Source organism: Artemia sp. Qi Xiang Cuo, chromosome 16, assembly GCF_049724085.1.
Source record: "Artemia sp. Qi Xiang Cuo chromosome 16, ASM4972408v1, whole genome shotgun sequence".
In the NCBI taxonomy this organism is placed as follows: domain Eukaryota; kingdom Metazoa; phylum Arthropoda; class Branchiopoda; order Anostraca; family Artemiidae; genus Artemia; species Artemia sp. Qi Xiang Cuo.
Window position 1 is genome coordinate 28,891,354 of NC_142809.1, and position 23,664 is coordinate 28,915,017.

Genomic DNA, 23,664 nt, shown 5'->3' on the forward strand with positions numbered 1-23,664 from the left:
AAACACTTTTTGTACAGCATCACTTTATGTACATTAGCACAGTGGCACACTATTTGTACAATAACACTTGAAAACAACAGAAAACAACAACAAAAACACTTGGAACATGAACTAGCACAGTTGAACATTATGAATTTAAAAGGGGAGACCCCCCCCAGGGGGGGGGTTGCAGGTTTGGTTGGGTTAGGTTGGGTCAATGGTGGTTAGATGAGGTTAGTTAATTTATGAACGGGTTGGTGGTTAGTTAATTTATGAAAGGTTGGTGGTTAGTTGGTTAGGTTAGTTTATCCAAACCAAGTTGATTGCGATAGTCTATGCATTCAACTCGGTCTAAAATAAGGTAGTGGCCATGAGGCAGGACACTCACACCATTCTCGAGCACATAGACTTTGTCAGATATACATGACATTGCATTCTTTTCCACTCTTAGAGTATAATTTCTATACTGTAGAGAGCGAATTACAAGCACTTTTTGCTCTCGGCGCTTGGCTACTTTTTACACAGTCTCTGTACACGCTCATGTTGAAATTGCTCTTTACAAAATTTGTAGGCACCCCTTTACACTCCTGCTTTTTATCCCCACTATGAGTTTTGACGCAATAAAATTTAGGACCCGGGAACACCCCCTGGATATCAAATCACTCCCCGTCTCTGATTTTAACATTAATAGTTGGTTGGGGGCTTGACATTTTACAAACCCGGGATAGAGAGATGGATTCCAGTTGGTGAAATACATCCACAAGCTGATGTATTTCCCCTTCTATAGATCATCCAATAAATCTTCGGTCCCATTTATCTTTAACAGAAGATAATATTTATCCCCAAAGTAAACTTGAACCTCCCCCTCCCGTGGTCATTGGACCTTACACACTTTGTGAAAAAATGCCAACATTAGCTTTTTGGAAGTTTCAATTACTGAACTACCTCCTGCTATTTTCTTGTTTAGTACCACATTTCTCTTTTTCCTTTGTAGAAGATCATTGCCAACCTCTATGCTCGTGGACGATGTAGAATTGGGGTCGGCAAAAACTCGTGCACACTCTAGAGGAACAGTCACAACATCGCAGCGAGATCTGTTACGTACGCTTTCACACATTTTGCTAAACGCTGAATTTAGAATGAGTTTGTACAATTCCTTCTCTACCTTGGAGTTTGCCCTAGAGGGTTTATCGACAAAAGTGTCGATAAACGTTTTCAAGTAATGTTTCTGATTGAACTGCAGGACCCTATGTATTTTGGTGATCTTGAAACCATTGCTCACCATCCAGTGCAAAAGCACATGGTGAACAACGATATTTTCCTTAGGGTCCAAATCAGCAATCAGTTTTTGTTTAGAGAGGGTCCAATGCATCCCCATAACCTCAACCAATGATCGATTTGAGGGGCTCAATGAGTCCCTGCTCACGGGTCGATTGATCCAGGGAAAAACAAAATCTTTGACGGAGTCGTGAAGCGCCAGAGGAATGTGCCCGTCAATTTCAAAGAACCATCCTTGTGGCCCATTGTCCTCGACGGTGGTAATGTCGGGGAACTCACAAGGATTCTCAAGCCATTGATAGTTACCACACGGCAAAGAGTAGTGAGACATTGCCGAGGGGTACAATGAGTTCATGACCAAGAGCACTGCATTTGACTTTGCACCGCTGTTTTATCCGCTCGGATCGGTTGATAAGACGCGATCCCCATGAAAACCATACCCTCCCCTCAATGAACGATCTACAAAAAGGTGATGATCTACATCGTTGATTAGGCCTACTTCCTCCCTACTAATTTTTAAAATCAAATCCATCACCAAATTTGGTGTGGAAAAATAATAGCCTATATCTAACCCGAACTCTGAATAGATTTGGTCTGTGTTCTTGCAGGCTATATCCAACAGAGTTAAAACGTCACTGGCCAAGTACAGTCTACAATAATCCTACCCAGTTTTACCATTCCCCTTAGCCCACACCTTGGCAAACTCATAGTCTTCGGCTGTGCATTCACTGTTGGTGAGTGAATTGTAAAAAGCTTCAATTGGAGGTAGTTTCACCTCGCTTAAGCGAGCTCCAGAACAGTAATAGTCGTATGCGTATACACCTTTGCAGGTCAATAGGTCATACATTTCACTGTCTGGAAAGTGCTGTTTAAGCAAGGGAAAGCTATAAAAATTGTCGCTTTACTGCACTTGAATCAATTGACTCAATGCCTTGGGAAAAAAACTAAAACAATCTAAAAAACTGATTTTATTCCAACACGTATGCCCATTATTTACTACCTGCCATTTCAGCTCGAGAAGCAACAACTTCTCGGCCAATTTGGGAATAATGTTATAGGTAAATGAATTATTTACCCATGGACTATCTACTCCCCCTCCCTCCCTGTGCATACGTGCCAGTGCCGGTAAAATAAATTTTAAATCATAATATGCATTGTGGATAAAAACAGGGATAAAAAACTGTTGGCTAACATTTAAGTTACACGATTGATGCGCTACCCCTCTAAAATTACTACCCTCAGATGATATTTCCTGCCACAGGTGATTATGGTCTCTGACTCTCCCCCTCCCCCCTCTAGTCCCTTTATCCCCCTCTTCAAACTCCCCCTTACAAACCCAACATATTTTTTGATTTTTAATCGCGAAACGATCCTCTGCAGACAACACCATTGGATAATGGGTATTTCTCAAACGAGAAATAGGGCCATTAGCTGTGCCAATTAGTTTAGTCAGTGCCTTGACCATGAACTCCCCCTCATCCAATGTTTCTACTATTTTTAACAACCGCATGGTGTTAGAACTGTCTCTTTGCGCATTTGCATAGGACACTGCAATAGCTTGGTGTTCTTTGATTCGGTTTGGAAATCGAGGATCGTTCACTTCCACCAGCTTAGCCTCACCATCCAAAAAGATTTTGTTACTCTGGAGGAGGGTGTTTTGAAAAATTTTGAAACGTAAAATCGCCCTATCACCTGAAACCCTTTTCCACTAATTGGTAGCCATGTCGTCTACAATGCCTCACGTGATTTTTCAACTTTAATTCTGTCCAAAATCGAGACAGGCATATTGGACAGTAGAAACGTACCCCCTGCCCCTTTTTACCCTCCCCCAGAACTCTTCTGATGTCTTTGATTGGGTTATAATGACTAATTGAATGGGCAAGGTCACTAGATGGTGGTGTGTACAACAGCCAAACAGAATGTTCGACCAATTCAATCGACGGACCCCTTACTGGGACAACCGCCCCCTTCTTTTTAGAATGAACCCCATCTTCAAATTCAGTTCCATGTTTAACCACAATAATACCGATATTTAAATGGGCATTAGCCCTTTCAAAAATATCACTGGATCTTAGCGTTACTGGGTATTTCCCCTCTAAACAAGAGAAATCTACAATCGGAAAATTGGACCCTTCCTTCCCATGTACAGCCCAGTGATCTAAATTCGTCTTGGTAGCGTTACGTGCTAGAGGCTCGAATGCTGATATGAGGAAAGCGTACCTGAAACATTTTTGACCTGTTTCAAAACAGATCCGCTGGACACCACGACAACCTTCTAGATCAGGATTATATTTTAAAACTGTATCCCTATCATACTCCCCACCTGCCCCCCCCCTCTTAAAATAAAATCTTTCTTAAATTTACAAGTATTTACGCTTAAATTTTCAATAAATAAAACTACAAAGCCGCGCCCATTTTCATTGTATTTCTCAATATGCGCAATAATATTAGGAATCCTCTCGCACAAAAATTTTTCAAAAATTTCTAAATTAAGATAAATAACGCGCTTTTCGGAGTGTATATAATGGTGGTAAACTTCACTTTTCCCCTCATTTATATAAAACATCTTTAAAACAATTTAAACCTTCATTGAATCCCTCCCCCATAATTGAATTTGGTTCTCCAGAAGTGGGGAAATGTAATCCTTGGGGGGGGGGAGGGTTCCCAGTTAATTCATTTGTAAAATCATTTAAAGGCTGCAGTGTGTTTGGACTCAAGTCCCCCTGCCCAACTGCGCTATTATCTACATTTAAAAGAAAATCAGTTAAAAACTCATCAATATTAAACGGTATTTGACTGTCAGGTAAAATGTTATCGTCCCATGTTGAATTGTTGTTGGAGAGCTCCTCTCCTTCTCCAACTGACAAACAGGATGATGATGATGATGATGATGACGAGTATTGGACCAATGCAACCTATAAATGAAAAATAGCTTATTTTCAAAGTGTTCAAATCACCCTATTGTTAAAAAAATTGGATTATTATTTCTTAAAACACGCTTAATAGCATTTAATTCCCTACTCTATCGATATTCTGAAAGTTCCAGCTTAATACATTTTTAAAAATGACATAGAAGGCAATACTTAACGAAAATCTAAAAATGAAATAGAAGAACAAAATTTGATTTTGTTCAAACAACTCCACCCCTTCCCAATTTCCACTATTTATTGCTCCCCTCCGGGCCGACCATCGTGGTGCTTCCCGCGGCGCTCCCCCCGGCGCTTCCCGGGTCCTGCGGCGCTTCCCGGGCCCACCGGCGCATCCCGGGCTCCGCGGCTCCCGTCCGTTTACATAATGTCCGAAAAAAACGTATTGTTAGGCGGCATGAGTCATTTAGCCTACTTCCCGTACAGGTTTTCTAGGACTTCAAATGAGTCTAGATTATTGCACAACTCGTGTCTGTTCTGTTTCCAAGCGTATTCTCCGGGAAACAGTACAATTAAATTCGAGAACCGTTCATTCTTATTTAGGAATGTCTCTCCATGCAAAATCTTGGCAAGTTGATCTAGACAATCGTTACGCAAATTAGAATCCATATGTACAAGAGATTGCAATGCTATAATCTCTGTCCAACTCAAATTGAGTGGGGGAAAACATCTTTTAAAATCTATGACATAATTTTACAATGTTGAAAAAAAAGCGAAAAGCGAAAAGATGGAAGAAATAGGTAGAAACTAATCAGCTTTTGAAAAAACCGCGGTCTTTACTTGATAGCCTCCTCATAGAAAATTGTGTTTAAATAAAACGGCAGTTTATAACGTAAAGGCAGTTTTCTATGAGGAAATTATGTCCGGGATATAGTATCCCTTTTCGGCTTCACTACGAGAATTCAGCAGACTGCTGAATGTATACGATAACAGTGACCTGATTTAAAAGGGAGAACAATGTCCTTTAATATCTCTGACATAATTTTACTGTGATGAAATGAAAGGTTTACTTCTAGGCCACTTAAAACTATAATATTCTAGTGAAAATAGCATTTTGAATTTCAAATGTTGAGATAGCAGTAAACTAGAAATTACCTAAAAATATTATTATGAGATAGCGAAGAGATAGCAACAGTGAGGACAGAGAAAATTGGAAAGATTAGAAAAAGTGAGTGGTTTCTTTGACATGCAAAAAAATTACATTATATTTATATATCTCTCAGGGAGGGGGGGGGCAGAGAAATTAAAAACAATGGCTTGGAGCGGGGGTTAATATTTTAATATCTCTGAGACACACACACAGCGCGATGAAAAATGGCCATGTTTTTAGATATACTAGATAAGATAGGTAAGAAAAAATGCTCATATTTGCCAATTCTGGTTGTATTTGAGTGCCAGATGGTCCGGGTAGCGCGTGCTGGAGGGCAACCTCATGATCTTGTATAGACGGGGCAGCTCCTAAGACCCTCGACAAAGTATGATAAGGGGGTGAAGAGCCGGCTACCTCAAGATCTTGCGTAGGTGGGGCTGCGGCATTGAAAGCAGCCATCCATTCTCTTTTTGGTTTTCGGCCTGGCTGTATTGTTGCCTGCGCAGATGAAACTTGGGCAGGCAGCGCAGAGCTGGAGGGTTTCGGCCAGCGGCCATATTGGGTTACTGTCGTCTTCGTAGGGGTTTTATCTTGAACCCTAGCTCTCTTAGTGGGAGGCGGCGGGCATTTGTCAGAATCATCCTTAAAAAAGAAGAAAAAAAATTAGTATCAAAATAATTTCCCCCTTTTTTTACAGAAGAAAATTTAGTACTCATAACCTAACCATAATTTTGTCTAGAAAAGCATTTATCACTAAGAAGCCCCCTCCTCCACCCTTTTTCAGCAAAGCAAAAAGTAAAAATTTCGCGAGAAATATATTAGGCTTAGAAATCAACCGTTTTTATTAAACAACTTGTGAAAGAAAAATCTTGACAATCAGTAGTCTATAGTCTTAGGATAGAAATCAATGTTTCTATTTTTACCATTTAGAAAAAAATTAAATGTTCCAGTCTATAGTCTTTAAATTAGATAATAAAAATATCGTTAACCCAGCAGCCTATAGGCCTAAATTTTGCAAACATAGGTTAAAATGCTATTCAATTTACGCATAATATAAGCTTCATGCAACTCATAAAGAATTTTCTTTCTAGCCTTGCATATGAAAGTTAAAAACCATAGTTTTCACGCCCCCCTCCTGGGAATATAAAAGAAACTTTATCGAAAGAAAGCTTGAAAAAATTAAAAACATGCATAGAGACGCAACACATATATTTAAATATTATTTTTATTTTCAAAGGGATGAACATGTCTACACAACGAATCTCCCCCCTTACTTTTCATGCGAAGAAACAGTTTGTTTTCATTTTACATTGATGGCGATAGAATTGAGGCATGTGCCCCCCCCCTTTTCAGCAATGTCCTAAAAATATTGTTAGCCATTATTTTTGGCAAATAAATCGTTTCACTCCTCCAAATACAAGTTGCGTTTGCCTAGCTTAATTATTAGTATCTCATTTTGCTTGCAACTGTTTTATTTTGACGGGAGAAACAATCCTTTTGGATGTGTGAAACCTTTTGGCTAAACTGCTAACGTAAACAAACAGGAAGTGCTTTAAAAAGGGTGACAGCTAATTATAACCTCGCGCTGGAGAGCTTTATGTCAAACCAGAGCGGCTTAATAACAAGAGAACGACGGATGTCAGTTACAGAAAAGATTACAATACAGAAAAGCCAAAATTTATCGAAAAAGAGAATTATTTCTATTGCGAGAATTATCGTTGTAAAACAGTGGGAGAGGGGTTAGGTTTATGTGGTTAAAAGAACATATTTTATGTTTTCTAGTGAGTATAAAGATAGCATAGTGGTGTTTGTATTGTGGGGGAGGGGGAACTTTGATACACTGGAGGGTGACCAAGGAAAATAATTTTATTTGAAAATAAAAATTAAAAATGTACTGAAACAGAACTCACATTGCTAATTGTGGCTGTCAAGTCTTCAAGTTCATCAATAATATCCATTCTTGTTCTGTCAACTGTGTTATAATACTTTCTGATAATTTAATCACAATGCATGTCCGTTATATACGAAATCTCAAGGGTTAATTGTTATGTAACGGGTAAAACCATATGTAAGCAAGCCTGTGATTGGTCTACAAAGGAGATGTAACCGACTCGCTGATTGGCTGAGAAGGAAACACGTGATCTAACTGTTCCCTATTCCTGGATCATAACATTCGCCTCGAGTGTGCACTTGGCCAAAACGAAAACAACAAATAACTCAACCTGGAAAAAAGAGGGCATTGACTCTGTCCCCGTTAGACTCAATAATCCAAGAAAACATCCATCAAAGTGAGAAAAATCCTGTTTTTTCATTATCACTGACCAAAACCATAAAATCAGACATAAAATGATGTTGACATCCATGAAAAGCAATAAATAAATTGACCGACACTCATAACCGTCCAAGAAACATCCATCAAAGTTAGAAAAATCCTGTTTTTTCATTCTCACTGACAAAAACTATAAAACAGACATAAATTATGTAAAAAAAAAGTTGTAGGTGGCAGCAGGGGTGAGGGATGGGAGTTATAGGGTCCTCTCTACTCCCCTCGCCAGAGAATCAAAGACGGGGCAAGTATGCTCCATCCTTGCCTTTTACTCGTATCTCCAATGACTGTTCTTCAATATTTACGAGCAATTACCCTCTGCCTTAATAAATATCAATTTTTTTTTCAGGGAATTAGTCTTACAGATCATCTGGATGCATCCCAGAAAGCTGATATGAGAGCCTATATGTCCCTAGTTAACAACATCCTTGGAAACGCCGAGGTCTGTCAAATATAAAATTATTAGATATAGAAGCAATGGCGGTAATTCAAGAAAATCTAGTGAGGGTCAAATCTAAGGGTGGGGGCCGATTTTTTCGTTTTTTTAGTTTTTCGTTGAAAATATCCAAAGCATTAATTTTCTTATTGAAAATATATCCAAAAGACGTGTTGTTTTTTTTATCTGAAGAGAAGGCATATGCCAATCCGTCAGTCACCCTAATTGACGCCGTTGTAAAGAAGAAGGGGATGATAAGAATAAGACAGAAAGATCATTTTTTGCAAAAGAATATTTATTTGAAAATTTCATATCAAACAAATTAAAAATGAACATGTTTTTAAAAAGTGATAAATGAATTTCCATATCCCGATATACTGATTAAGATGACAATGAGTCATGACGTTGACCCTTGAGAGCAAAATTGTAAAATTTGTAGAAAACTGTTTCAATTTTTGTTTTTCTTCAGTCCTATGGTTTTAATGTTTTGACTTAAGATGACAATTTTGCTTTCATTTGATAGGTGACACTGAGCTTTATCCGCCTATCAAGTTGCATTTTCCAATAGTTTTTTTTTTTTTTTTTTTTTAGGTTTGAATTTTCTCAGCAAGTTTGGATTATTTTCTTAAAAAAGTTGCAGCAATATCGTAATCCAAGCTTGGTGAAGTGGTCGATCTAAAACCCTTGAATCCAATGATAGCACAAGCTATAGCTCAAGCTATAGCTCGTGCCATCGCAAGTTGCATATTTCCTAGGGAACATACACCTGAAGAAAATTGACTGTTAAAATTTTTAGATGCTAATTTGGAACCAATCTGACCAAATCTCCTTTTTGTATTGCTTCCTGCTTTAGTATCGAATCTTTATGTTAAGTGTTAACTTAGTACATTCAGAAGGATATATTCTGGAAAAAGACTACCCGAAAATTCTGTCTTGACAGACCAAGACGAAGTCTGTTCTTAAATGCAGTCTTAAAGCTGGAGCACAAGAACATTATAAGTGTATATGAACAGTAGCGAAAAGTTCTATACTCTCCATTAAAGATTTTTGACACATATCAGTCTAGACCTCTCTTCAGGACTCCGCCTCTTCAAGCATGCGCAATGACAAATTTTTAGCGCATTATATATACCGTGATCTGACTGAATGCTAAGAATGTTTGACGCATATCAGTCTAGACCTCTCTTCATGACTCCACCTCTTCGCGCATGCGCAATGACAAATGTTTAGCGCATTATATATGCTGTGATCTGACTAAATGCTAAAGTATTGCTTTAGTTGTTTCTATAAAGAAACAACTAAAGTATTGCTGTGGCGCACTGGGAACTTCCCAGTCAGTGTGCTATGATGTGTATCATTTTTAAACAAACTTTTCACTACTGTTCATATATAGGCCTGCTTATACTGTGAGCATGAGCAAATACCATCATTTATATTTTACCACCAGAAGATTGGTGCATTGAAATTGAATAACAACAAGCCGTTGTTTTTTTTTTATTATTTGATCAACTGTTTCTTCGTTCCAATCATTCCATTAACATTGCATATATTAAGATCAGTGTTGGGACGATGCCAAAATTTTTTTTCCGATCCAACTTCTAATCCCAATTGTGCCTTGATGTTTCGATTCCAAGAACATTTATCTGTTTTATGGTATCGATAGAAATTTTAAGCCTTAAGGTAACGACAGTAATTAACCCCAAGTCTGCATTCATTGCATTCCAAGTATAGGTTAAAGTACCAGAGGGGGCCTAAAAAGTTCCCCCTCAAAGATGACTAATTCGTAGAATAGCTTATAAAATCATATTTTCTTGTCTTAGCACTAAAGATTTGAATCGTCTTTTCAACGGCCAGTCCCCAACTATCTCCTTTGAATAGATATGACTTTAGTTGTTATCTCTGATACATCTATGATAGTTATACAAATTTTTAGAGTCCAGGAAGGCCATTTCCATACCCCAACCGCCTCTCTTCATATATTAACGCTACTACTTGTGACGATTTTGCAGTCAATTTGTTTGCCTTAGAAAGCTATGTGATCTAATAAAAGAGACACATCGTATGACCCATTTGATTTCTCTAATTGAAAAATTTATCAGACAGTTTGTGGTAACGTACTGTAAAATAAGGAGCGATAGTAACAGCTAATAGTAACCAAAACTCTAAAAAAGGAATTTTCCTAACATTAAAAGATCAAAAGATTTGGCTTTTTATGCTGATTCTAAATGAATAAAATTCATTAAGTTTTAATGCAACCCATCATAACCCAAGAACCTGAGAAAAATTTTCTGATTTTCGAAAAACAGGGAAAAACACGCCCAAAAACTCATATAACGTCACTAAACACAACTTCATGAAAATCAAGTGATTCAAATTAGTTAAATGAAGCAATAAGATAAATGTCCTTATTAACCATTCGTCTTGTATAGACTACGTGACTTTAAAGGAACGAATGCGCCTCGGTGTGGACTGCGAATCTAAATATATAGTTTTTCGATACTTTAAATTGATTGGCCATCTCAGAATTTTCAATGGATTGCAACTCGGTCCTCTTTAGGGTTATATCGTAGATTGGTTCTATAAAATGGCAGAAAAGTCTACTTTCCCGTGGGTAAAATCTTTTTGGTCCTTGAAAAGGGAACTAGAACTTTTATCTTCCGTTTGAATGAGCCCTCTTCCGGTCCTCTAAGACCTTTGATTCTGTGCAATTCATGGGAAAAACAAAAGAAAAAACAGCAACAAATAAACACACGTCTATGATCTCTCTTCTGGGAAAAAGTTCAAAATTTTATATCTTTGTAGATAGGAGCTTGAAGCCTTTACAGCTACAGTAAGTTTCGTCTGATTTGCTGGATCTAATGATGTGATTTGATTCAGATTATTTGCATTTTTGGGGTGTTTTTTCCATTTTTTGAAAATTAAGCAAATTTTTTCAGGCTCGTAGCTTTTTGTGAGTAGCCGGAAACTTAATGAATTGTATATATCTGGAATCATCATAAAAAGCCAATTGTTTTTATGTATCAATTGCAATCAAAATTCCCTTTTTTAGAGTTTCAGTTACTATTGAACAGTCACGCTTTACTTACAGTTCGTTACCATGAACTGTTTAGCATTTAACATAATAGGCAATTGTCTTTAAATCCTTTCTGAAGCTTTTCGGCTTGTATTGTTTGTATAATAATGAATTGAATTCAAAGAATGAAATTGAAAATTACACAACAAACTTTCTCGGCCCCCCAAAGTTGTAAACCTAGGATTTAGAACAGTATTTCTTTTTTGTCTAATCTTTACTTAATTTCTTACAGCTGTACATTAGCTGGCTAGACAACTCTACCTTCACTGAAATCACTAAACCACGTTACGGATCTGTTTATCCCTGGCCATTGAAGCATGTTCTAACATGGCAAAAGCAAAGGCAAATTAAAAAGCGTCTTACCGCATTTGGGTGGGCTCAAAAATCCCTGGATGAGGTATTTAAATAAATTTTTGTTAGGGTATTACAAATAGTGCATTCTAGCTAAAACCTCATGATAGTATTGATCATGATTCATCCTACCATAGGCCTTTTTGGTTCATCTGATAAACAAATATCTGCGTAATAACGGTTCATAAACCCATTTTTATTTAAAAAAATTTCTCTGGCTTTGCAATGCACACAAAAGTCAACTGATTTACACCGGCCGTCTCAAGAAAACAAATCTTTGTAAAAAGTAGGGTATGAAAACTATCTATATCTATTTTAATGATTGTGTGTGTTTATTATTTGATGACAGTAATGTGTCCGACTTTTTCAAGGGGAGATTTGAGTCTCCCCTCAAGTATTTAGTATCTTCTCGTGTATTTACACGAGAAGATGGAAAAGTGAACTGAATTGCCAAGTTGTAGCGATTCTATTAGAGAAAAAAGATGAATATAATGACTTGTGTCATTAGAAGGAGAAAACCTAGTTCATTTTCGAAATCAGAAATCTAAAAAAAAAACACAACATGAATGTTCTGTATTACGGTATTACCAAAAATAGCGACGAAGACCACACTGCCTTTCCATCACAAACAACAAAAACAAGAAGAACAATAAGGATTCCCTATTGTTCTTCTTGTTTTTTCAACAAATTTTATTCAAATTATCTTCACTGTCTTACGAAAAGAATTCCCTATTAGGGAATTCTTTTCGTAAGACAGTAAAGATAATTTGAATGAATTTTTCAGTCCTATGTCCAAGGGCCGTCCTCAGCAAGACAATATATATAAAAAGAAAAAGACTCACAGCAATATGCGACCAATAAAACTAAAAAGGAATTTTTTTCAAAACAGTGCCAGCATCCTTACTTCAGCGAAGTTCAGCCAGGACTGATAAAAAGTGAGGTAAAACAAGGTGATTCATTGAGATGAAAGAAAAATAATTTAAAAACACGTTCTTATTGCAAATATTGGAGGGTATTATCCCCAATGTGAGGAATTGGACGTTTACCGTGAAGATAAAAACAGATTTGAAAACCTTAAATATAATACTCAAACTGTCCCTTTGGCTTTATAATGTTTTATTCGGTTTCTTTTCTCTATGATATTGTACAAACATTTTGACGTTAACCTCAAAAAATATACGGCACTTATCGAAATGATAACGAGACATAATTTTTTAAAGATTGGTTTTTTGTTTTTTTTTGTAAGAGATATCCCTGCACTGAGCTCATATCCTCAAATGGTGTTACTTACTAGTTTATTGCTGCTGAACCATTTTTAATCAGTTTAAGAAGTTCAGTGTTTTAGTCCATATGAAAAAATTTATTACTGAAGATGGGACTAGAGAAATGACGAAAATCTTCGCATTCTGCTGATGACATATCTATGGCAAGTCCTCCCAGCTGTAAATCTACAAATAGTAAAGTGACGATGGTATTTCTAATTTTTTAAAGCACTTCTCTTCAGAGCAAATTTTTAAAGCAATTCCAATATTTTTCTTATTTTTGAAAAACGAATTATAGTGATAATAGGCATTGTAAACCTGATCTTCCGTTCAACAGAGCCCTAACCAGAGTCTCCGAAAGAATTCCAACTCGTAATTGCTACTATGTTTGAAAATCGAAATATGTTTGTGTAAAACTCAAAGTATTAAAAAATCAAGTTAAAATGACTTAAGATGAATTCATTATTATACAAATTTCCATATATCAGAACTCTGAAAATAAAATAGATAGGCTCCTGAGACAGCACTTTAAACCAGGGCTTTGGGGTTGGTTGTAAGTTGTAATCGACTCCGACTACAGACATTTTTAATATACTGACTTTGACTCTGACTCCTGAAACTTTAAACATAATTGCTCCGACTCCAGCTCTGACTCTGGGCTGTAATACTTAGCTAGCCATCATACTTATTTCATATTGATTAGAAACAACATTGTCTCGGCAATATCTTCTTTCATAGATGCCTGGAGATCAGATTTGATTAATTTCGGTGCTGAGAAGAGTCTTTCAACACTGACTTGATTGGAAAGTAGAGCAGTGATAGTAGTAGTTCTGACAGTACTTTGGTTACTCTGACTGTGACTCCATTTGACAAAAACTTACTAAAACTCCGACTCCAAAGCTATGCTTTAAACAACAAATTTTAAACGTATGAAGCAAAATAGGCTCCAATTTTGGAGGAGAGGAGAACTTGTCGACCAGATTTATTCCTAAATGCCTATACGTGGTGGAGCCCTTTGCTTCAAAAAACAAGTCTACAAATATGCTAGAGGAACGACTTCTAACATTTTTTGTAACATACTTTTTATGAAATAAGGCAAATTCTAATCCGTTTGGAAATTTAGAATGTATGCTTTCCTTGTTGAGATATTTGTTCAATTCAATTATATATAATTTAATTAACGAAATGAGGTTACCAAGACTAGGAAAAATAATATCGAATGTCAGTTTAGTCTACCACTATTTATTCCATTCTTTCTTTAATTATTTTTTCTTTAACTAAGTTTTCAAATCTTGCACAGAATTTAGGTACTGGTTAGTAGATGTTTTCTAATTATAGGTTTACAACGAAGTTGATAATTGCTGTCATGCCCTCTCTGAACGACTCGACAATAAGAAGTTTTTCTTCAATGACAGGTAATTATGGATTTATTAACTCTGATTTCTTAATATTATACAATGTGATGACGAAAACCAAATTGCCGTTCCATCATACAAATTTTCATAAGTTAATGACAAATTTTGTGGTGATAGTGTTGAAAATAGAATCTAAATAAATATTTTGGCTGTATGACTTTGAAATCCTTTGTTGGTTATTTTATTTGGAACGGGAGTCAGTAGCGTGACTCTGTAAGCTTAGTCAGAGTTGACCCAGTTCTAAATGGATACCTGGAGAAATCTGGAGAAGGTGAACAGGAAGGGTGTGCAAAAGCACAGGATGGTTAGCCCCCAACCCCATTGTAAATCCTGGATGAAGCGCCATGAAACGGAGATCAGCCCCGCTGGTTTGGACTTTAGAGTCTATCTTTGTAATATTATCCTAACAAAATAATGTTTTATTAGGAGGTTATTGTTGCTGGTTATGGGCATGTAGTAGCATATACCTGATACATCTGCTTAGGTTTCAGGCTCAAACTCTGAAATGAAAAGATAAACACGCTTAACTTGAAACCACTTAAAATATAAAGTAAAAGAATTGAATTAAAGAACTTATCCTTCATCGGCCTATATCAAAATTTTGGATTAATTATTTTGACCAACTATTTACTTTTACGAATTTGTCGTTTTATTTGCTTTTGTTGTGTCTTCTCCGAAGACAAACTACATGATTTTTTGTAATTTTAATTGAAAATCTTGCTTCAAAAAGCAAAAAAATTCACATTTTCAAACTGATTTTAGTATTGATTAAAAAGTTAATGGAATGCAAGATTTTTTTTCAACTAAGAGAAAAATAGTAATTGATTCTACTATCAATCGCATGAACTAACATACGTAAAGGATAACATATTATTTTTAACACGGAAGAGTGTTTACAAACATGATACTGTAAAATCAATTTCTTTTTTTTTTAAATAAAACTTCGTCGTATGCGAATTTATTTTCTTCTGACTTCTGTCGGGGTGGAAATCTCTATCAGTGTCAATCCTTCTGAACTAGAAAGCAGAGTGCTATTGTTCGTTCTTAGACCCGTTACCATCTAGCTTGAGTATCTGTAGTCTGTAGAAGTCATGCATTAGGCCATTCCCGAATTCAAATATCCATATTTCTTATGAGTTCTTAAAAAAAATTCCGGGCACAGCTCCAGAGGGTTCAGAATATTGCTTCAAGGGTGAGTCGTAGCACTGGTCTGATCCCTTTACAGCCCTAAGTGAGATATCCAAAATGTTGGCGGTGGCTACTTTCTACAATAACATCAACCGTCCTCCCTCTGACGAAATCTCTTTTTGTACCACCAGTTTCCTGGCCATTACGGAAAACTGACAAAAACACGGTACGGCCGGACCATCCAAAAGAAGAGACCCTCTCTACTGAGCACTTGGATAATAGCTTTGTGGGACGCTGCATATCCTTTCGGAACCGTTTCCGGAGGGATCTTGCTCTTGAAAACATTATGTTGCTTCTTTCAAAAGGAAATCCAACAGACACAAGTCTTGGGCGAAAACCTAGGTAAATGGTTGACTAGTGGCATATGATACCCTTAGTCTCAGCAGTCTAGCGACATGAATCTTGTCATAAAAAAAACATGTATATATTAAGTTCATGGATACTTTAAGAAACTGCCGGTTTTTTCTTATAATATAATTACGTCATGATCTAATAATTCATAGTCTTGATATTCCAAATTCTTGACTAGTTTCTCTCTCTCTCATTCTCTCTCTCTCTCTCTCCCTCTCTCTCTCTCTCTCCCTCTCTCTCTCTCTCTCTCTCTCTCTCTCTCTCTCTCTCTCGCTATCTCTCTCTCTCTCTCTCTCTCTCTCTCTCTCTCTCTCTCTCTCTCTCTCTCTCTCTCTCTCTCTCTCTCTCTCTCTGTGTCTACCCTCTCTCCCTCTCTTTCTGTCTCTCCCTCGTTCTCATTTTCTCAGTCTCAAGCCTTCTGTCTATGAAGACGTAGATAGCAAACTTGAACGTTTATTATATAATCTCACTTGTTTTTATGTCTATTTCTTTACGAATGGACCTGAAAATGTAGGGTAAAATCTCAAAAGAAAGAGGAATCATCATTGATTTTGAGCATGAATATGTTCTTTAGGCCATAAAAAAATCCCATGTCGTGATAGTTTACCTCGCGTCTTTGCACACAGTAAACGCGTTTTGTTCCTTTTTTTAAAAGCTTATTTGGCCGTATAGAATTCTGCGATCTTGATGCCTTGAATTGCAACTAAATTTCTTTATTTTTGTCAAAACTGTTTGAAATTTTTAATTTTTTTTTATGGTGTTCTTTTGTAAATATACCATCTCTTTTTCCCTTTTTTTCTTAGAATTTCTCCTCTGAGGAGTCATTTTGTCGCCGAAGATTTGTCACGAATACATGTATTCTCCAGACATTAATCCTAAGAGTTTTTAACCAAGAGACAACGCCTTTTTTCTCTTTTTTTATGTCTGAAACTTAGCATAAAGTTAGCTCATAAAGATAAAACCTGTGATAAAAAGGGTGTTGCTGATTGACCCTAAATTTGCAAATATTTTTATGAGCTTTTTCTTTCTTTATGAAAGAAAGTTGTTGTTTTTCAGTTTCTTATTAATTCTAAGCCTCTTATTTTGTTTGATTTTAACTAATGAAACATATTCTATTTGCAGTAAGACATTGATGTTTCTTATTACATGGAAGGTATAATAGTAATTGTATATTTTTGTTTCGGTATCTTTTTTTAATTTTTTCCCTATTCCCCGTTCCTGCTATCAACATTACTACAATGGTTTATTTACATCATTTGAAACAAAATTTCAGAAAATTAGCTTTCCAAGGGTAGCAAAAAGCTAGATTAAAACCTAAAACGAGCAAAATTAAAGTCACATAATAATTCATACTTAAAATTAACATAAACTGCCAGAAATGAATTCTTAAAACCCAAAACAAACAGAAACTAAAATGAATAATCATAATTAGTTAAAACTTAGGGATTGGAATCAAACAGTTTGTGGTAACGAACTGTAAGTAATGAGCGACCCGGCTCAGTTTGACTCTGTCTCACAACTTCATTTTGTAAAACAATAAAAAAAAATTGGCGTAAAGAGCGAGGCATTGAGAAGGGGACAGCCTTTTTCATATGCGGAATAATTTCTGTTCGTTTTATGTTTTAATATCGCTCCTTACTTTCAGTAAAAAAAAATACTCGTTTTTTTTTATTTAATTTGCAGAGAAAATTGAAGTGGCATCCAGAGAATATCCACAGACAGAGAAACTGTCTGTGGGGCTAACTATGCTCAATTCTTATGTGAGTCATGTTAAAGCGCCGAAAATCCGATTCCCTTCAGTATGTTCGAGTTTTCTTTTCAGTCTCATGTTGATCAAATTTTTCGGTTATACTCAAATTATAATTAATTTTTTCTTTCAGTTAATTTAAATTATAATTTCTGTTCAAATAAAAATTGTTTAGCTATTTATCTAGATTACACATAGTCGCTCGTTTATTTGCATGTTTAAGAAAGGAAGTATTGCGATCCAAAAAAAAAATCTATTGTTGATTTTTTTTTTTTTTTTTTTTTTTTTTTTTTTTTTTTTTTTTTTTTTACCAACAAAGCAGAAAATAGAATTGAAAACGATGTTAAAAAAGTGTTACATGGTACGATGAAAAAAAAGAGTGGGCGATTCATAATTAGTCCCCTCTCTGTAGCTCTATTCCTTTACCCACTTGCATCGAAAGGTCATGTCTTGAGCCTTTGCTTGAAAGGATCAAGAGATTTTGATGGGATAACACCCTTAGGTTTATTGCTCTAGTTCTGGATGGGCATGCTTTTCGAGTATTCTTACTGGAACGTCTCCTCCTTAAGGTGATCAGAGTGATATATGTGACGTTTTTACTTGGCTGCTCTGATGGGTTAATACCCTTAAGAATTATATTCTAGATGAATTTACAGCGATAATAGTAAGTGTTGTACCTACGTGTTTGTCTTGTCGTCTTGACAGCCGGTGGAACTAAAAGCGAAAGTTCCGAAGAAGAATTTTAGCCATAAGCAGTAGCAAAGTAATATTGGATGTAATTGTGAATTGCCTTCTATTTGACAGCTCTTCGGTTCCAAAAGGATGTGGGCACCAAAAAAGCTATCTTTTAAGTACTCTTGCCAATGCGTTTCTCTCAAGCAAGCAAAACGAGTTGTGTGGTGTTGCAGGATATAGGAAAACATAGGTCCGACCTATCTGATATCGATACACTAGGCTAAATATGTATATTGAAAACGGTAGTTTGCATGTTTTTAATAACCCCGACTATGTGTGATACTTGATAGTGGGAAGATATATTTGAAAGAAAATGTGGCTTTTGGAAACTGACTAGAAAATGAAGAACGCTTAACCAACAGTTTCTCACGCTTGACGGATTTCGTAGTTGCTCGGATCAGAGCTGATTAGAGCTTTTGTGGCTTAGAACAGAACAAAATAAAAATGTTTCCTTTATTACGAATTTAGTCTCTTTTTTTTTAGAAAATTGTCTTTCTGAAGTTCTTTATACAATTTATTTTCGCTCGCTTCATTGGAATTCTTACTTTAACTTGCTTTGTTTACGCTATGTACTTGACATTGAGGGGTGTTATTGATGATTTTCTGATTTGTTGCTTCTTAAAAAAAGAAAAAGAAGAAAATCGGTAGCAGGTGTAGAGACGCAGCAGCTGACTTGCTACGGTTTGTCAACTGTAGGAAGGGTTTCGTAAACAAAAAACTGTTCTGTGTGGAAGAATTGTGATTTGAACCTGATTTAATAATATTGCGATTATTTCAAATATTTTGATATTCCGATATTAATTTTAATGATAAAAGTTCGTTGCGAAAGTAGATTTTTTCTCCAGCATTCTGACCCTCTTCCGGCAAAAATCTATATTTTTGGCAAAAATGACCCTTTGCTGGGGCACGGTGTCTTCTGTTACTTACACTTTTGCCAAAGCTGTTCTTTAAAGTAAATATATTTCATTACTTAAAAAAGCACGAAGATATGGGAATTTTGTTTCAAATGCACTCTTAAACTGCTCTCTAGTGGTGAAGAAGAAAAAAAATCTACCCACAGCACTACCCAAACAAAAAAAGTGATACAAGTCTCCTGTTTGGGGTTTTCGGTAATGTCGATTCCAATGGTGTAGTTTTTGTTTCGACCCAACAGCGTTTCCGAGGGGTTTTCAGGCTATATTTTAAAATTTCCACTTGACGAATCCTCACTTGACAGTTTTTTAAACACATTTTTAATTTTTCGCTTACTATGGGCTACCGTTCGTTCTTTACTAGATTGCTTCTAAAGGGGCCCATTATATATATATCACTGACAGTCCGATCTAGTAAAGAACGGACAAGAGAAAATCAGGCAGTGGAGTCGGTCAAATATGACATTATCCTCCAGAGAAGCAACTTTTTAAAAGATGCAAATTTTATATTATCTTGTCAAAAGTTGCATATGTTACATCATGTTCTATATGAAAATGAAGTTAGTTTCAAAAATTGTATCTTATTTAATGTTATCTTAGGGCACTAGACGTTGCAATTTCCTGTTAAATGAGCTCTCAAACACCTCTCTGTGATGTTTCAGGGCCTCATTGGAGGTGAAAAAAAAGAAGTAAGAATAAAAAGGAGACACATTACTATTTCCCATGCGAAAAAAATGAATTCCTTGTTGCTCTAGCTGGGGGACTCTAATTTCCGTAAATGGAGCTTTCGGCTATGCTGATCCCAATAGTTTGGTTTTGATTTTGAACCGATACCATTTTTGTGGGTTTTCAGGCTATTTTTTGAAATTCCCATGAATATGCTTTTGAAACGAACTTTTTATCATTAAGATTAATATAGAAATATCAAAATATTTGAAATGATCAAAATATCACTGATTCCTCTCAGTAACAATGATTAGGTAACCTTAAACGACGATGCTGTTGTAGACTAAAATAACCCTTTTATATTTTATTTTCAATGCTTTTTTCATCCATTTATTCATTAATTCAGTGTCAAAAATGAGTTAGACATTAGACTTTTTAAAAGCTCTTTTTCAACATGTGGTTTTATCAACTTGAATAATACACTGTTTTGAAAACATGAATATTTACTCGATGAAAAAAAACCTAATGTTACCACTAAAGGGAACTCCTCTTAAAATTGAGTAGTCTGCAAGACCTCATTCAGCCTATTGCAAATACACTTTTACTGTTCTGTAGATTAGCCGCTCCTCATTGACAGTTAGTCCAGATGCTATTTCAGGTATAATTATGGCGCTTATACCTTTCAAGCATGTCACAGACGAGCTTTCCTGTGGAAGATGTGCTTCCGCCTTGAAATTTCCGTCGTTATTTGAAATTGTTGTTCAAGCCAGGTGACTGTAAGTTCCCTGTATAGGGCTTTCGCTCATAGCGATCCAGATGGTGTACTTCTTGCTTTGATCGGGCGCCATATTTGGGGGATTTCAGGTTATTTTTGTTTTTGCATTAGTTAAAAATTTTCAGGGCGAGTTGCACAACTGAGTCATTGCAACAGTGAGTCCGTGGAAGTGTTTTTTACATGAGTGTAATAAACTCATCCAATCTCGTCTAGTACGCTTAATGCTGGGGGTGCAAACGGAGTTTTCTTCCTTGACTGTTTAAGCTGTCAAGCCTGAAACGATCGAATAGAAAAATCTAGTATGTTTATGGAAACTTGGCTTATTATTTACACTTACATCATCTTAAACTATTCAAAGAAAACGCTACGTACGTGTAGCCCATCGCACATTGGCATACTCGGGCCTACAGGGGACAGGATAACAGTTTATTTTATATTTGGGTGGAGGACATTTTTTTAAAATGACACTATATATGCCATTATCTTCCATTTTTCCAAGGAGTGTCTTTCGAACCAATATCAGGGGAAACTCCTTCCCCTGAGATATAATTTTTGAAATCTGAAATTGCTTCGTAAACCAAACTCAGCAATTATTGTCTCATTAAAATAGTGATAAGACCAGTGCAAATGAAAGCAGGGCTTATTTTTTATTTTTAGTACCCGTCCCCACCCTGAGAACGGGTGGTTGGGTTAGTGAAATTTCTCCGACTACATCTTAATGAAGCAAACTCTCCTATGATATTCTTGTAGAGAAGCGGTTGTTAGGAGGAGGAGAGTTGGAATTAAGGATGTGAGAGAAGAAAAGTATGAATCTTGTAAATCTCTTGAATTCGAGCCACCATTAAAGCATAGAATTTTTATAAATCTCTTAATTCATTTTTCTTTTAGGCCGACGGAGTTGGATGCTCTTGTTTTTGGCCATGTCTTCACCTTACTGACCACCTCAATGCCAGAAAATTCACTAGCTTCTATTGTAAGGTCACATTCTGGTTTGGTTGCCCTTGTGAAAACTATTGAAGATAGATACTTCAAAGATCCTGAAGTCACGAGAACCTAAGGAAGTAAATTAAGTGTAACCGTCTTATAAATAGCTATTGTATGTTATATTTACGATATTGAGCTAGATTTTTTTTTTTTTTTAGAACTGTTCAAAATATGTCAGGTACCTTCAAAGCCGTAACCAAAGACTAGTGCAGGGTTTCTGTATTAAGGGTCCAGTGATCCACTCAGCAGAGGTTTTCTGCTGGTCTCTGAACTTCTCGAGAAAGAGTGCCCTACGGTTGAACCACCTGAACGACGACAAACACCCACAAAAAAACTTGACATGACCTATATCTAGAAAGAGCTTTTTAGCACGTAATTTATTTCATGGGTTCCGAAAGAATAAAACTGTGGTATGTGGTAGCATATCTTTTTCCTTAAGTCTTATTTTACATACTGAATTTTGCCTTGGCATTATGTCTTGGTATTTCTCCAAAAGAAGTTAATTTAGAGCTCAGTGCTGTTTCAGTAATGGGACTTGTATTTCATATGCACATGTTTGAATAGTATATAAAATGTACAGTGTACGGTGTCTCTAAACGTTTTTGATGATTTTAGGAGTTATTAGTAATAATAATAATAATTTATTTAAGCCCTCTATAACAAAAATTATAAAAATTCTGAAAAGAGGAGTAAAGGGGAGAGAGAGAAAAAAGAGAGGAAAAAAGACACAAAACAAACAGACTGGAAAAAACAAAACTATAAAAATACGAGAAATGAACAAAGAAAAGGTAGAACAAACATAATCATATAAAGTGTAAGAAATACAAACAATTCAACACACTATAAAGTATCTTCATTAGAAGGACATGACAGGTGATTGACGAAGCTAATTAATGATACCATTGAAAAGTTAGGAATTTTAATATTACTATGAAGGAAACGGTTACGAACACCTTCCGTTTTAGAAAGTTTGTCAAAAATCCTAAATACTAATGACATTCTGCTGTTCCTACACCACGGAGGTGATCGTAAAAAAACTTTGCAAAGTTAAAATGCACTGAATTGATGGATCTTTTTTCTCGACTGGAGATAAAAGACCACACAGGAGCCAAAAAGAAAATATATGGGCCAAAGAAAGTGTTATAAAGGTGGCCTAGTCTGACCTCTGATTCGGGCAGGTGCTCCATGTGTCTTTCTAATTTTTTCTTTGAGAGTATGGATTATGAGGTGTTTTGTGTCATGAATAGTTTTGCCATAAGGAAGGCCAAGATATACCAAATAGTTCTTCTGGAACTACTTTCCCATCTATATTAATAGAGAGAGAACCTCTAATCAGACGGTTAACACTAAAAATTAAAAACTTAGTTTCGAACGGTGCAATGGTTAACCCTATGGAATTTAAACTCCTAGAAATTGAGGTCACAGCTTCCTGCAGCCCAGATAGATTCTCACCTAATAATAGAAGGTCATAAGCGTATAAAATATGACTGATATCAAGGCCACCTAGAATGACCAAAGGATGCAAAATTGTTGTAGCCGAGCGAAGACCTACGTTGAAAATTATAGGACTAATCACTGACTTCCTGTTTAACCCCTCTCCCAATGGGTATCCTGCTTGAATTATTGAATATATGTCAGCTGTCTTCTAAGTTGTGTCCACAGATTACAGCAGACATTTAAGAAAGTTGGGGGAGGGGGCTTCAGTCTTTTCCTTCTCCACAAAGTTTTTATATTTTACGAATTCTCCCAAAAATATTCCACATCTTTCTATAATTCGTCTGTTTTTATTATTTTCTTTTCTTATTTGTGCTGCCTCCCCCCCCCCCCCAAAAAAAAGTATATGTGTTTCTTGGGTGGAAAATTCGGTATTTCCCTCTGAATGGTTTACCTTCCGTTTTGAATTTATCCGATCCGTACATGCCCGCAAAAATATATGATAAAAAAATATATTGCTACTAAGAGAGAGCAGAGCTCGATAAGCTAGGTCAGCAACCAATACGAAATATGAAGAAAAGAAGTGCTCTCAGTGTTCAGGTAACCTGGGTAAAAAAGGATTAAAATCTGAAGAAATGTTCAATAGTGCAGAACTAGTTCTTATGAGTTCATTTCGAAATTCAACCAAAATTTAAGTCCTGTAGCATATGTTTATTTGTAATTAGGACAATGTTGT

The 23,664-nt window shown here is 36.1% G+C and overlaps 1 protein-coding gene across 2 annotated transcripts in view; it reads left to right on the plus strand.

Moving 5' to 3' along the window:
- Window positions 1–21,635, plus strand: part of LOC148942756 (metaxin-2-like) — a 55,454-nt gene extending 33,819 nt beyond the window's left edge. Inside the window, exons 4-7 of one of the 2 annotated variants that reach the window (XM_089102023.1) lie at window positions 7,950–8,042; window positions 11,342–11,506; window positions 14,061–14,137; window positions 21,399–21,635. In XM_089102023.1, coding sequence (XP_088958149.1) covers window positions 7,950–8,042; window positions 11,342–11,506; window positions 14,061–14,137; window positions 21,399–21,567 — 504 coding nt within the window. In that variant the 3' untranslated portion in view covers window positions 21,568–21,635. The remainder of the gene's footprint in view (window positions 1–7,949; window positions 8,043–11,341; window positions 11,507–14,060; window positions 14,138–21,398) is intronic. The other variant, XM_089102024.1, reaches the window with a different exon arrangement.
- The last annotated feature ends 2,029 nt before the right edge of the window (window positions 21,636–23,664 follow it).